Raw genomic sequence first — 13,299 nt, forward strand, 5'->3', positions numbered from 1 at the left:
CCTTTGCCAAACCATGTGCCTGCAGCACTGGGTCTATGCAGAGGGGGCGCTGTTCTCATTTCATCACACAAAGGCAAAGTCTTGGCCAAGGGTGGTCCTGCCCTGGGTGCTCCCCTCAGCCTCCCTGCTGGTTTCCTGGGTTCCAGCATTCCTGCTGGAACAGGGAAAACGCTTTCTGGCTCTCCCACATCAGAGGTTTTCTCTAGCCTGGTTTTGGATGAGCATTATATAGAGATTGGGAACTGTTCACTGTATTTTCTGTGTGAATGCATGGGGGCAGGGGCTCACATGGGCCAGAGCAGCTCCTCCTCTTCTGACCCATCTCACACTCTTCACTGTTGAGTAGAGTGGAGCCATTACCATGCTTGGCTCAGTGGGCAGCATGCAAGTCTGCTTCCTGCCACAGGTCACAGGTTGGCTGCCTTCTCATTTTGGCACTAGTTTCCATCTTGTCCCTTGGGAAATGCCTCCCATACCACTGAGCACAGCATGAGGTTGTGCCCTTGCTCACATGTCTCCAGTGTCATCACTACCCCCACATCACAAGTGTCAATGTGCACATGAGCTAGAAAGGACTGCTGAGGTGCCCTTGAGTGGAGAAGGGTACTGGACCATGAGTCCACAGACCTCAGTTCTGTTCCTGCTCTGCCATTCCCCAAGGAAGCCTGAGTCTCAGATTTCCTAGCCATAAGATAGGGACAACAGTGACATGTGCCCATGTGGTTCCCTGGGAGAATGTTCCAGTCTCTCTACTCAGCCATACAGAGAGGGGCATCATTAACAGGAACCATTCTGTTGACAGCCACCAGAAAGCCAGACTTCTGCCCAAAGTCCTCAAAACATTTGATTTGCATTATCTGTTTCTGTCCCTGTCCACCTTTTCACACACCTGTAACCTGTATCCCCTTAAAGGAAAAGCCCTGCTTTTGCTACTCCAAGATCTTTCTAACCTGTGATGTTGTATCTACCTAGAGAGCTCCCCGCCGACCAGCCTTAAATCCATAATGAAAAAGAAAGACTATGGCTTCCGTGCAGGAGGTAATGGGACCAAAAAGAACCTTCAGTTTGTTGGGGTTAACGGTGGGTAAGCATCGCTTGTGAAGCCCCGACTGCCTTCCCTGCTACCTCTCTTGCTGTTGTCCTCGGTGCTCTCTTTTCTAGGGGGAAGCATCTGGTTTTTGTTCTTCTGCAAGGGAATTAATCTCCAAGGTCCTTTAAAACTCCATGTCGGGTTTGCACATGTTTGGCTCTTTGCCAGATGTGCTGGTTTGTTGGAACCTCTGCTTTTAATATACTTGGCTTTGGTCTCCCCCAGGGCCAGGACTCTGGGTGGTTTCTGGGAGTTTTGGGGAACATGGACCCTTTGAGGAAGGTCTTTAACCCGAACCATGACACTGAAACTAGTACAATTGAATGTGTTTAAAATGATTCTCCTTTAACTTACTGCAAACCAAACCCAAGTTTTGGGCAATGAAGGGAAACAACCAGTCTATTGATAAAGAACATGAACCAAGCCTTCTGTAGTCTAGGGACTTAAACATTGGATTTAGAATATAGTCCTGCAGCTGGGCACAGTGGCACATGCCTCTAATCCCAACAACTCATGAGGCTGAAGCATGAGGATTGCAAGTTTGAGGCCAGCCTCAGCTTCTTAGTGAGACCCTGTCTAAAAAGAAAAGATATTTTTAAAAGGATCTGGGATGTAGCTCAGTGGTAAAACCTTCTGGGGCTCATTCCCCAGTGCCAAAAAGAAAGAAAGAAAGAAAGAAAATTACAGTCACATGTCACCTAACAACCAGGGATACCTCTAAGAAATGCAGCATTAGGCACTTTTTGTCACTATGGGACACCACAAAGTACTTACAAAATTCAAAACATCTATGATGTCACTAAGCACATGAATGTATTTTCTAAATTGCTCATTCAGCATTTATTAAATGCCAGCAATATGCTAGGTCGTGGGTACTAAAAAAAAAAAAGTCAAATAGATCAAGGTCCCTACCTTTAGCTCTCAGATACGTCAAGAAACAAGGGAGAAATGCTGACGTGCCAAGGCCAGTTGTATTAGTCAAGGAAGCACAGGATGCTGTGGAAGCCCAAGGATGGGTCCAGCCCAGCAGGCGGTGTGTCCAGGAGACTGCCCAGAAAAAGTGGGGATCCTGCAAACTTAAGTCACACAAAACACTAGACACAATCGGGGGTGGCATCATTGTTGTAGTTTCTGTGAGAGAAACATCAGAAATGATGAAGCAGGTTGTCAGGTGGGCTGCTGCTCCCACTTCCTCTGGTGTGTGACCCTCTGGCCCATGAAGAACCATGTTTTGTGCTTTTACCAGTTCACATGCAGAGGAGGAGGATCAGCCTAATCTCCAAGCCTAATGCACGTCATGCTGCTGCCCAGCTTAAATGCCCTTCACAGTCCCTCTCTGTGCCCAAACCTGGAGGAACTAGATCATGGTTCAGCCTTCTCTTCCACCTCAGCTCCTGCCTCGCCTCCCTCCAACATGCTGAGCTCAGGCCCATCTCAAGGCCCTGGCATTTGCTTCCCCTGCTTAGACTGAGCCCCTCCTGGGGTGTGGGAGCATAAATAATCCTGATCTCCTTCCTGAAGACTCAGGTTTAATTAGTCTGGGAGACAGTCCACCTACTGGGAATGCTACCCACCTCCAAGAGTTCTAATGTACAGCTGAGGTTAAGAACCCATGTCCTAATTGAAGTAGCTCTTCTCCCATCATTATCCCATGGCCCTTTTTAACTTTGTGCATTATTCTTATCACTTTCTGTATATAATATTTGTTGCATGTCTGTATCTGCCTCTCTCTACTAGAATATAAGCTCCCCTAAGGCAGGGGCTTTGATATAAGCACTTAGAACACTACCTAGCACATAGTAGGTGCTCAATAAATTTCTTCCAGGTAAAAATTTTATTTGAATTGGTTTTTGTTGTGTTTTGTTTCCTTTGTGGTGCTGGGGATCAAAACCCTGGGGCCTTGCACATACTAAGCAAGTGCTCTACCACAGAATGACACTTCTAGCCCTAGGTGAAGTTTTTATGGAAGCAATTCTAAGATGAACACAGCTTGGTAAACATAGTATGTCCCCCATTTCTTTATCACAAAAGGAAACTGTTATTCCAAACACAATGGAGAAGAAATATCTGAGAATTAGCAAAACAGAATGCAGGCATACCCGGGAGACTGCTGGGTTTGCAGATCCAGTGAGCACAGAGTTCTTATGTAGAAGCCACTGATGGATAAAGGACCTTAGGGGTTCAGCAGCAACCATAGTCACTGATCCCTGTGGGTCTGTGGAGTGTCCTCAAATCCCAGATCTTAATACCAGCATCCTCCATTGGGATCTCCTGTTGAATATCGGCAGGGGAATCGGTAAATCGTCCAGTACTATGCCCCTGGTCTCTGGTTGTGACAAGGCAATAGGATCCTTTATAGCTGAATGTAAGAATCACTGTCAGGAGCAAAGCCACAAGTACCTGAGACCACACTTTTGCTGCTCCAAGTTGTAGTTCTAACAGGCTTCAGGTGAGAAAAGCAGGTGTGTGTTTGAGTATCTGAGTCCTGCTGGGAGCAGGTGCAGGTGAGCTCACCCCTTACCAGTCTCACCCTGGGCTGGGGAGGAGAGAGCCGCAGGAGGCCTGCCTTCCACCCAGAGATGTGAAGACTTGTCGGCAATTCAGGGAACTCAGGGTGGAGGTGGGGATGCTAACCTATACTTGGGCTCCTCTCTGGACCTAACATTAGGATTCCAGAAGCAAATGGCTCTGTGAGAACCTTGGATTGCCTGTCTGAATCATCAAATCATCAGCCAATTCAGGGATAGGGTGTTGGTGTATTTGCTGCAAAGACAAAAATTAGCTTTTCTTCACAAATGGTATCCAGCACCAGAGCCTGTTTCTCTGACTGTAGGGTTCCTGGGAGCCTCCTCATCCTGGCCTGCGGGATGTGGTTAGTAAACTGGGGAGTGTGACCTGAGACCTGCCTTGTTCTCCTTGGTGATGACATAGCCCTGGGCAGGTAGGACAGGACGAGTGACCTCTTCTCCTTCTCCAGCTATGAGACCACTTCCAGCGAGGAGACCAGTGGTGAGGACAGCTCTCCAGAGGACTTGTCTGACAGCGAGGCTGAGAAGAAATGTGGTGGCCCAGAACACAGGCGGGGCAAAGATGCCACCAGCTGCGAGGCTGGACGGGATGTCCCTGAAGGCACTGACAGCACAGGCCAGGAAAGCGGGTTTGGGGAAGAAGCCCCCCATCTCAAGGCTGAGAGGTGAGTCAGGTGGGTGTAGAGGGGACAGCCACTCCTCTGGTGAGGGGCGAGGGCATGCGCTCACCCTTCCATCCGGTCATTGGGTCATTTGTTGATCCACCCGTTGGGCAGAGTTTGTTGAATTTTCTTCCAGGCTGGGCTCTGGGCAGTGGCTGAACTAAACAGACATGACTCCTGGAATATTCTGTCAGAGGTAGAGCTCTGAGGATAAAGCCAACATTCACCTAGCCCTGGAAATGTGATGGAGGGACAAGTATTATTTTATATAAGCCTTTTCACCATCCTGCAAGGCAGCCATCACTATGATCCCCACTTTACAGGTGTGGAGATGGAGGCTGTGGAGGGAAGTGATGCTCTAGCAGAGCAGTTTGGACCTGCCGGTTCTGACCACATACTTCTCTGCCTCTCTTGTTGGCCAGGTGACACCACCCTGTAAAGTGATGGGAGGTACGTGATGTGACGGGGAGGGTGGGGGGAGAGAGAGAGAGAGAAAGAGAAGCAAGGTGAGGGAGAAGAAGAAAGGAGAGGGGGAGTTTTTCTTTTCCTTACTTTGAAAAGAAAGTGACCAGCCTTTGGAGCTGACCACACCTTGATTCAAGAACTGCCTCTGCCATGGTATTCTTTGGCAAGGTCCTTAAGCTTGGGTCACATCCCTTTCCTTATCTGAAAAAATGTAGATAATAATAATCACTATTATTATCACTATTATTAGATTTGATCTGAAAATTGTGTAAGAAAAAGCACTAAGGTGCCTCACACAGTTCCTGCCATGGAATGGGATCCCGATGAGAGTAGCAATAGCTGAGTCAGGACCACCACTATCATCATCATCACCACCTGCAGCCTGCTCCTGGGGGAATGCTGAGCAGCAACAGAGGCTGGTTTGTGAGCAGGTGCACAGGGTGCTCTGTATGGCAGCCCAATAAGACTGTGCTGAGCAAGCAGGCGTGGTGGTGCACACCTGCAATCCCAGCTGTTTGGTAGGCTGAGGCAGGAGGATCTCAAGTTCTAGGTCAACCTGGGCAACTTAGTGAGACTCTGTCTTTCAAAAAATAAAAATGTCTGAGATGGCAATTTGATGGTAGAGCGCCCCTGGGTTTTATTCTCAGTACTGCAAAAAATTAAAAATAAATAAAAGTGAGTGGGCTCTTGGGGATCGGTGCCATTAGAGCCCACTGAGGCCTGTGTGCATGTCGCTGTGGCACCCAGTGTCAGTGATTCTCATTTTGTGAACTCTGAGCCCTTGTGGTTCCTTTGTGGAAGAAGGACCTGAAGAGATTTGCTGGTATGTGTTGGGTTCGTTGGATTTTTTTTTTCTAGTCCACCCAGGAAGAAAAATTTCATCTAGCATCAGAACAGCAGCCCTCCAGTCCCCAGTGAGTCAGGCATTGTGTTGAGCCCACAGCCTCTGCAACTTGGTTTATCTGTTCCAACAAGAGCAGGATGCAAAGGCTCTTCAGAGCCACATCAGCAGGGTGCTCAGATCACCCCACACTTCTGAGGAATGTTCCCTATCCTGGGGGAGTTACCAGGTTTGGGTGTTTGAGTTGCTGAGAAGTGAAAGAGGAAAATGAAGGTTGTTTTTTATCAACGTGGAGAATGATTACATAAATGTGCTTCTCTCTGTGTGTGTGTTTGTTTTCTTTAGATATAAACCCTCAGAAGAATTTCTTAATGCATGCCGAGCATTGAGCCAGTATCTGCCGGAAACTGGGACACCACCGACCAGCTCTTGGTACTCTGATTTTCCATTGTCGTGTAAAGATTTCCCACTGGTGTGACTTTGCCTGGGTGTGAGTGTGCACACAGGAGTCCCTGTCCTCAGGGAATTTTGTCATTTACCCAAATGCTGCCACCTAAAATGATGGATTATGCTGAGGATGTGGAAGGAACAATCTGCATGAGAAAGTAGGTCAGGGGCTCAGAGGCATTTACCAAGCGAGATTTGGCATGGTCACCCGAGTGTCTGTCACCAAAGTGTTTGTGGCTGAGGCTCAAACCTCTGCCCTGAGGTTGGGGAAACATATGGGTGGAGTGGGAAGAGCTCGTGGAATGGGAGCTGTGGGTTCTGGTCCCAGAACCTCACCTGTGAGGCAAGAAGTGTGTGATGGCAAGGCTCAGAGCCTGCCTCCTCATCAACACAACAGTGGTGATGAGTGATGTGTGTCCACCCCCTGAAGCTCTGACACTTAATTCCATAGTTATTACTGCTTTTCTTAAAGTGCACCTATGGGTCCAGAAACAAGAAAATCCATGTTTGATCCTTTGTACCTTCATGGCCCATGGAGATTTGAACATGCGATGATTGGGTCCTACTTTTAATCAAGAGCTACTGACATGGGCACATTTCCCACGGTAGGAGAGAGCTGTCAGAAACACAGCAGAACAACCTGTAAGCGTTTTAAAACCTATTTTGCTCTCCTCTGCAGAAGAGCCCAAAGAGTAAAAATATCAATTCAGCAGAGTTTATTACTTGGCCAGGCAATTTTTATTATTTTATTGTAGCTGATTTGGCATATGGCAGTTCCCAGACTTAAAGAAGCAGTGTGCGGTGTGGATGTGAATTGAAACTCCTGTTTCTTGTTCTTAAACAAATTATGAAACTAAGTCTTACGTCTTCATTTAAAATCCAGTGCTATGTTCCTTCCTATGAGGGTCTTTCTCCAGATTTTCTTGAAGATTCCTTGGGTGAAGCAGATATTCCTTTCTAGGATGAGAGAGAGAGAGAGAGAGAGAGAGAGAGAGAGAGAGAGAGAGAGAGGGAAAGGAAGGTGGAGGGAGAAGGAGAAAGGCAGGGAGAGATTCTGATACGTAAAAGTCTTTTGGCCACAAGTGATTTCTCTGTTCCTGACTTGGAAAAGCAAGTGATCAGAGGCCATGTATGTGCAACCCCACAACCACACCCACATTAGGATCTGAGCATGGATGTCCCCCTGTGCTCCCTCCTTGCCCCTGCAGGAGAGACAACACAGGCTATGCAAGAACCCCACTCTGCAGAGACTTGGAAATAAGGAACACAGCCCATTTTTCCATTCCCAGTTTGTAATAGGGACAAGTAGTATTCAAAAACGTTATATACTTCCAAGGTCACAAGCTGAAACAGGACTCAAACCTAATCACATTGACTTAGTGACTCCAAACCCAGTGCTCTTTCCAGAATGAGCATGAAATCATTCATAACAACCATACCCCAATAGCTTCCTCTCCCCTTTAGGTAAATAATCTAAACTTGTGTCATCTTAAGCCCTTAGGTCATGTTACATACAGAGTTGATGTCATTGACTTTGACACTCCTATGGTCCAGGGGAGCCAGATGCTACAGAGAGCAGGGGTCCTGTCATGGGTTGTTAAACTTTTCCCTTTGGAGAGCCCAACAAAACTCATAGCCAAGAACAGGGCTGGAGATGTAGCTCAGAGGTAGAGTGCTTGTCTAGAATGCACAAGGCCCTGGGTTCAAGTCCTTGCACCACAAAAAAAAAAAAAAAAAAAAAAAGGAAAAGAAAGTCAAGAATAATTCAAGCCCAAGTGTTTGGGTTTTATTTCCAGCATAAATTGCGTATGATTGTCTGTATAATGTTGTGACTTTCCAGCTATGCCTAGTATAAAAAGGCAAGAGTCCTCATGCCATATGGGGTAAGTCAATGTAGACTGACCATGTGGGCATGAAAGAGAGTTTTAGTAATCCGGTGCACACAGGATGTGACCTCAACTTACACTAGTTTCAGGCCATCACCTAGGAAAGGGAGTTGTTCCTGGTTATTGCAGTGTCATCCCAGAACACCTTGCTACCTCCCATGGAGGGTTGATCACAGGTCCCATGTGTTCCTGCATTATCAAACTTGCTGTCTGTCAGTCCTCTGCATAAATCCCCTGCAGGGATACAGGGAGATAAGGGATGGAGGCAGAAACATTCAAAGCTGACACGTCCTGGTGTCAAGTGGGACATCCTAGACCAGGGAACCTCTCAGAATTGGAATCTTTTGGGGTTTCAGAGGCAAAGCTTGAACACCATCAGTCAAGAGTGGTTCCGTGTTTCCAGCCGGAAGTCATCTAGCCCTGCCATGGTGGCCACCTACCTCGCTGGAGTCCAGCCTCACTCCCCACATCTCCTGAAGCTGCTTGTCAACTTGGCTGATCATAACGGGAACACAGCCCTCCACTACAGTGTGTCCCACTCCAACTTCTCCATCGTGAAGCTGCTGCTGGACACAGGTCAGAAACGACTGCACCTGCAGTCTGGATCCCAGACCTTTTTTTTTTTTTTTTTTTTTTTTAAAGAGGATCTCACTTTGTTACCTGGCTGGCCTCCAACTCCTAGGATCAAGCAATCCTCCTCTCTCAGCCTCCTCTGTAGCTGAGGGCCATTCTTGTACCATACCTCTTTCCAGCAAGAAAATTCTTCACTCCTCAGAGTTCCTTCTTTACTCCAGAAACTGGACTATGCCACATTGCCTATATCATGTCATTCATTCTCCACAATAGACTTATGATATTATTCTCAATTTGCAGGCTCAGAGAGTTCTAAAACTTACTCAGGTCACAGTGCTGATAAATAGTAGAGCAGACTCTAGATTTGGTCTTTTCAACTTCAGAGCTCTACCACACTGCCTTAGGAAAGGTCACTATTTCTTGTCTTTCTAAGATACTTTTTAACAAAGGTCTTGGCTCCATTTGACCAATTGGACTCCTTTATTGTTTGCGAGATAATTATTGATTACTTATGAGGTCAATACTGGCTACAACCTGATATGCAAAAGAGCAGGGCAAGATGGCTCCGAAGAGAGATGCAGAATGTGATTTAGGGATGCAGAAGAAGTGAGATAATATTCAATGCATGAGCAGGAAAGGTGCCCTGAAGCAGATGGGGTTCCACAGGCAGAGAAGTGTCCAGGTGAGGAGAGCACCATAGAGGGAAAGAAAAGACAAGACACCTGGAGGTCAGAATGGCTCCTGGTTTGGACAAGATGTGAACAAAAGTTGGGAAGGTAAGTTGGAGCCATTGGCATGGAGCACCTTGTGTCCTTGTGTGCTAGACTGACACCTGTTTGAAAGGTGCTGGGAAGTAGTACAGATTTTTGTGTAGGGAGCTCTATCACCAGGGCAATTCTCTAAGAAGCATAATTTGGTGGTAGGAGCAGATTAGTGGAAGAAGAGAGGAGGAGGTGGCAGGCTAGTTGGGAGTCCACTGCAAGGGTCCACAGAGAGGTAGTGAGGACTAGATGATCATAGCAGGAATAGAAGAGCAAAAAGTCACTGGAGAGTTAGTGACCACCTGGCTGTGATGGACCTGGGGAGTCAGAGCTCTCTGTCAAGCTTCGATGGCTGAGAAGATGATGGTGTTGTAAAAGGGAAAGGAGCAAGTGTGGGGAGGCAGATTTTCAGTTTCTAGTGGTCATCCAAGCGGAAATGTCCAGAAAGCTATTGAGAATTCCAAATCCAAAATTTAAAGTAGTAGAGTTTCGGGAGGGGCTGGCTAGAGCAAAAGCACTGGAGTCTTGGGAGAGTCTGGCTCCAGGAATTGGAGCAGAGGCTGATCTGCTCCCTTATTAAGGAAGCATAGGGCGGGGTGGGGGTGGAGTGGGGGTTGCAGTGTCTGATCTCAGAAACCAACAGCTTTCCCACTTCTCAGGTCTTGTTCATCTAACTTAACTTCCTCTGCCTGCTTCCATGGTCTGCCCTGCAGGATCCCACCTGGCATAGCTGTCCCTGTGTCACCACACTCTCCTCCTGTGTTCCACCCAGCCATGCTGGCCTCAGACTCACCTAGCTCATTGCTCCTGGGATCTTTGTATTTTATTTCTATCTAGATTCTTTCTCCTAAAACTTTTTGTAGGACTGGCTCCTTATTACCCAGGTCACAGCCCAAATGTCACCTAAAGTCATTCTGGTGACTCTATTTAAAGGGGTTACACCCCATCTGTTGCTCTAGAGGAACACCTGTTTTATTTTTCTTTAGATGATCTTTTTATGTATTTCTACCCAATAGAATAATTCTGTAAAAAGGGGCTCTTGTCTGTCCCTTTCTGTCCAAGTTCCTAATCCAGTTCCTGGATGATGCTCTCTGTTAAAGGAATGAGTAATGGATGACTCTTGGAGTTCAGTTAAACTCCAGTGTACTTCCAGTTCTCCACTCTTCTTTTAAGCAGCCTCTAGGCTCTTCCAAACCAGAAAGGTGACATATGTAAAAATAGCCTAAACTTCTCTCTAATTCTCACATCATCAAGAAATTAAATTCCATTGGGGCTGGGGATATAGCTCAGTTGGTAGAGTGCTTGCCTCGGATGCACAAGATCCTGGGTTCAATCCCAGCAATTAAGTTCCAGTTCTAAGATTGAGTCAATGTTATTGATTTCAGTTATTCATGGATTCCTGGGTACCATCAACATGGTAGCTCAGTTGAGGGAGGCACATGGTTCAGTGGAGCATGCCTCTGTATTCCCCTTACCATGCCCAGTATTCTGGGCCTTCAATTGAGAACATGAAGAACAGTAGCTAGAGTCTTTTGAGTGTCTTCCCCATCCCCAAAACTGGTTTAGGTATGACATGCATGTTCACATATACAATCCTTGTGGAGATTGTGAAACAGATATTAATTGCATTTTCCAAGTGAGGAAACTGAGGCCCAGCGATGTCAGTAAATTTGGTTGAGATCCCAGAATCTGTCACAAAGCCAGAATTCAAACCAAGTTCTGTCACTCTCCCAATCTAGACTTTTTCTACTATCCTCAAGTGGTTTACAGGGATAGTCTGAGGCTTTGAGAGCACCTAATATGTGTGTGAAGAATCCAAAGACTAGTAACATGGAGCCCTGTCTTAAGTAGCTCCCAGACTTGTAGCCTATTAGGAGTTCTAGGTGGGCTAGGCCAGGACAGTGAGCAGACACCCTAAGATTTGGGTGCTGTAAATTTCTGCTACCATTGATTAGACATCCAGCTAACACTCATCAACTTTAAGGTGGTTTGGAAGCTTCCCCTTTGATGTACTAGCATAGAGGGTGAAAAGGGTTGTGGAGAACAGGCCCAAAATGCCATTACTTTCTCTCATCAGTAGAAAGGGTGTTGAGAGTGACAGATCTGTCACACTCCCAAACCTGGGCTCCCTTCAGAGGCCATTGTGAAGTATATGAAAAGCACATTACAAACTGTAAAGTGCTGTACAGAAAGTGACTTCTCCTCCTCCTCCTCTTCCTCCTCCTCCTCCTCCTCCTCCTTCTTCTTCTTCTTACCTGGGATTGAACTGAGGGATCTTCAACCACTGAGCCACATCTCCAGCCCTATTTTATATTTTATTTAAAATATAGGGTCTCCCTGAGTTGCTTAGCACCTCCTTTTTGCTGAAACTGGCTTTGAACTCATGGGCCTCCTGCCTCAGCCTCCGGAGCTGCTGGGATTACAGGTGTGCACCACCAGCCAGGCTGTGACTCATTGTTATTGAGAATAGAACCACAGAGTACACCTCCATAAGCTGTGTCCCTAGTGGTACAAGCTTGTTGAGTTGGAGCATGCTCAATGGCGAGCCTTTCAGAAGTATGTGGCATGAATGTGGATCCTCAGCCCTTTTCTGGGCCCCTGGTGAGGACCTCACTGCAGTGTGGGGCACATCATGTTCTGAAGAGATAAGAGCGCTGGTAACCTGAGGCCTATTCACATCTTAAAGCAAACTAAAAGTAGGGGTAAAACCAAAAATTGTTAACACAGCAGTGTCCACCCTCACTCCTAATCAGGACAGGCTGCTGAGGTGGTGCACTGGGTTATCATTCAAGGTTCGTAACCCACTCGATCACAGCCATGGTCAGAGGGGCTGAGAGGAAAAACTGCTAATGAGTCAGCCAGACCAAGGTTTGCAGATCCGTTGGCACTCAGGTATAACAATGGCACACTTCCTAAAAATGCTTGGGGTGGAGCAGAGGGAATATCAAACAAATGCTGGGTTCTCTCCTTGCACAGAACCTGTAAGTAGCCCTAATTGACATTGTTCCATAATTAGATTTCTTCTAATGAATTCCTAATCTACAAGAATACTATTCTGAATAATCATTGTTAACACTAAGCTTTTACTATGTGTTAGGCATGCTCTGAGAGATTTAAATACATTAACTATAAATTCCACAATAAACCTATGAGGTAGGTTCTGTAGTTCACTGTTTTCCACAGAGGAGGGCAGCCTAAGAAAGACTGTCTTGATCTACTGAGATAATTTTGTTATTTTGCCCAAAAGAGCCACCTAGGCTTTTCTAATGAACAACTGCACAGGGACAATTTGGTTTTGCACACAATACTACCCTGGAGAAGTGACATCATTTACATAAGAGACATCTGTGTCTCACAATCCTTACTTCTCCTTTGGATAGCCTCAGGACCACAAACCAAGAATTTCTTTTCATTTCTTCTTTATTACTTCATCTCAAAAAGTATACCAGTTTTAGCTGGGTGCAGTAGCACGCACCTGTAATCCCAGTGTCTGGGGAGGCAGAGACAAGAGGATCACAAGTTCAAGGCCAGCCTGGACAACTTGGCAAGACCCTGTTTCAAAAACAGAAATATGTTTAAAAAAAAAACATAAAATTTAAAATGTGTGTGTGCATGTTTGAGAATTTTTCGCACATTTTTTCATTCTGTTGTGAAAGGTTTATTCTTCTTTTATTCAAAAGTTATGGTGTTTTTATCTCACTGTTTTTCAAGTGAGATGGTCATTTCTGGAAGATTTTCTATGTTTATCCTAAAGGACTTACATGCCCAGCCACCAGCTTGAGTTACATACAGACATGAGCTAGTGAGAGTGAGACCTGCAGTGCACAGCTGTGGGTACATGTGGCTGGTGACAGATGGGCTCAGGACCCAGACAGTCCTGAGCCCTGGTTCTGCTTCACCTGCACATGAATAGTTTATGCATCTTCTTAGCCTTTCAGAGTCCTCATCTGTAAAATGAGAATAATGTCATATGCTCAGGTTTAGAAAGTAAAGTCATGGTCATTGACCCTTTGGCCATCTCTGGCCTCCTGTGGACCTCCCTTCCT

At 46.3% G+C, this 13,299-nt stretch overlaps 1 protein-coding gene across 1 annotated transcript in view; it reads left to right on the forward strand.

Annotated features, from left to right (window-relative positions):
• The window catches only part of LOC144368566 (KN motif and ankyrin repeat domain-containing protein 4-like), an 85,133-nt gene that overhangs the window by 62,215 nt on the left and 9,619 nt on the right, over positions 1 to 13,299 (forward strand). The window contains 5 exon segments of the mRNA XM_078027762.1: positions 973 to 1,084; positions 4,068 to 4,283; positions 5,932 to 5,996; positions 5,999 to 6,018; positions 8,276 to 8,495. Coding sequence (XP_077883888.1) covers positions 973 to 1,084; positions 4,068 to 4,283; positions 5,932 to 5,996; positions 5,999 to 6,018; positions 8,276 to 8,495 — 633 coding nt within the window.

This window comes from Ictidomys tridecemlineatus, chromosome 11 (assembly GCF_052094955.1).
Source record: "Ictidomys tridecemlineatus isolate mIctTri1 chromosome 11, mIctTri1.hap1, whole genome shotgun sequence".
Classification (NCBI taxonomy): domain Eukaryota; kingdom Metazoa; phylum Chordata; class Mammalia; order Rodentia; family Sciuridae; genus Ictidomys; species Ictidomys tridecemlineatus.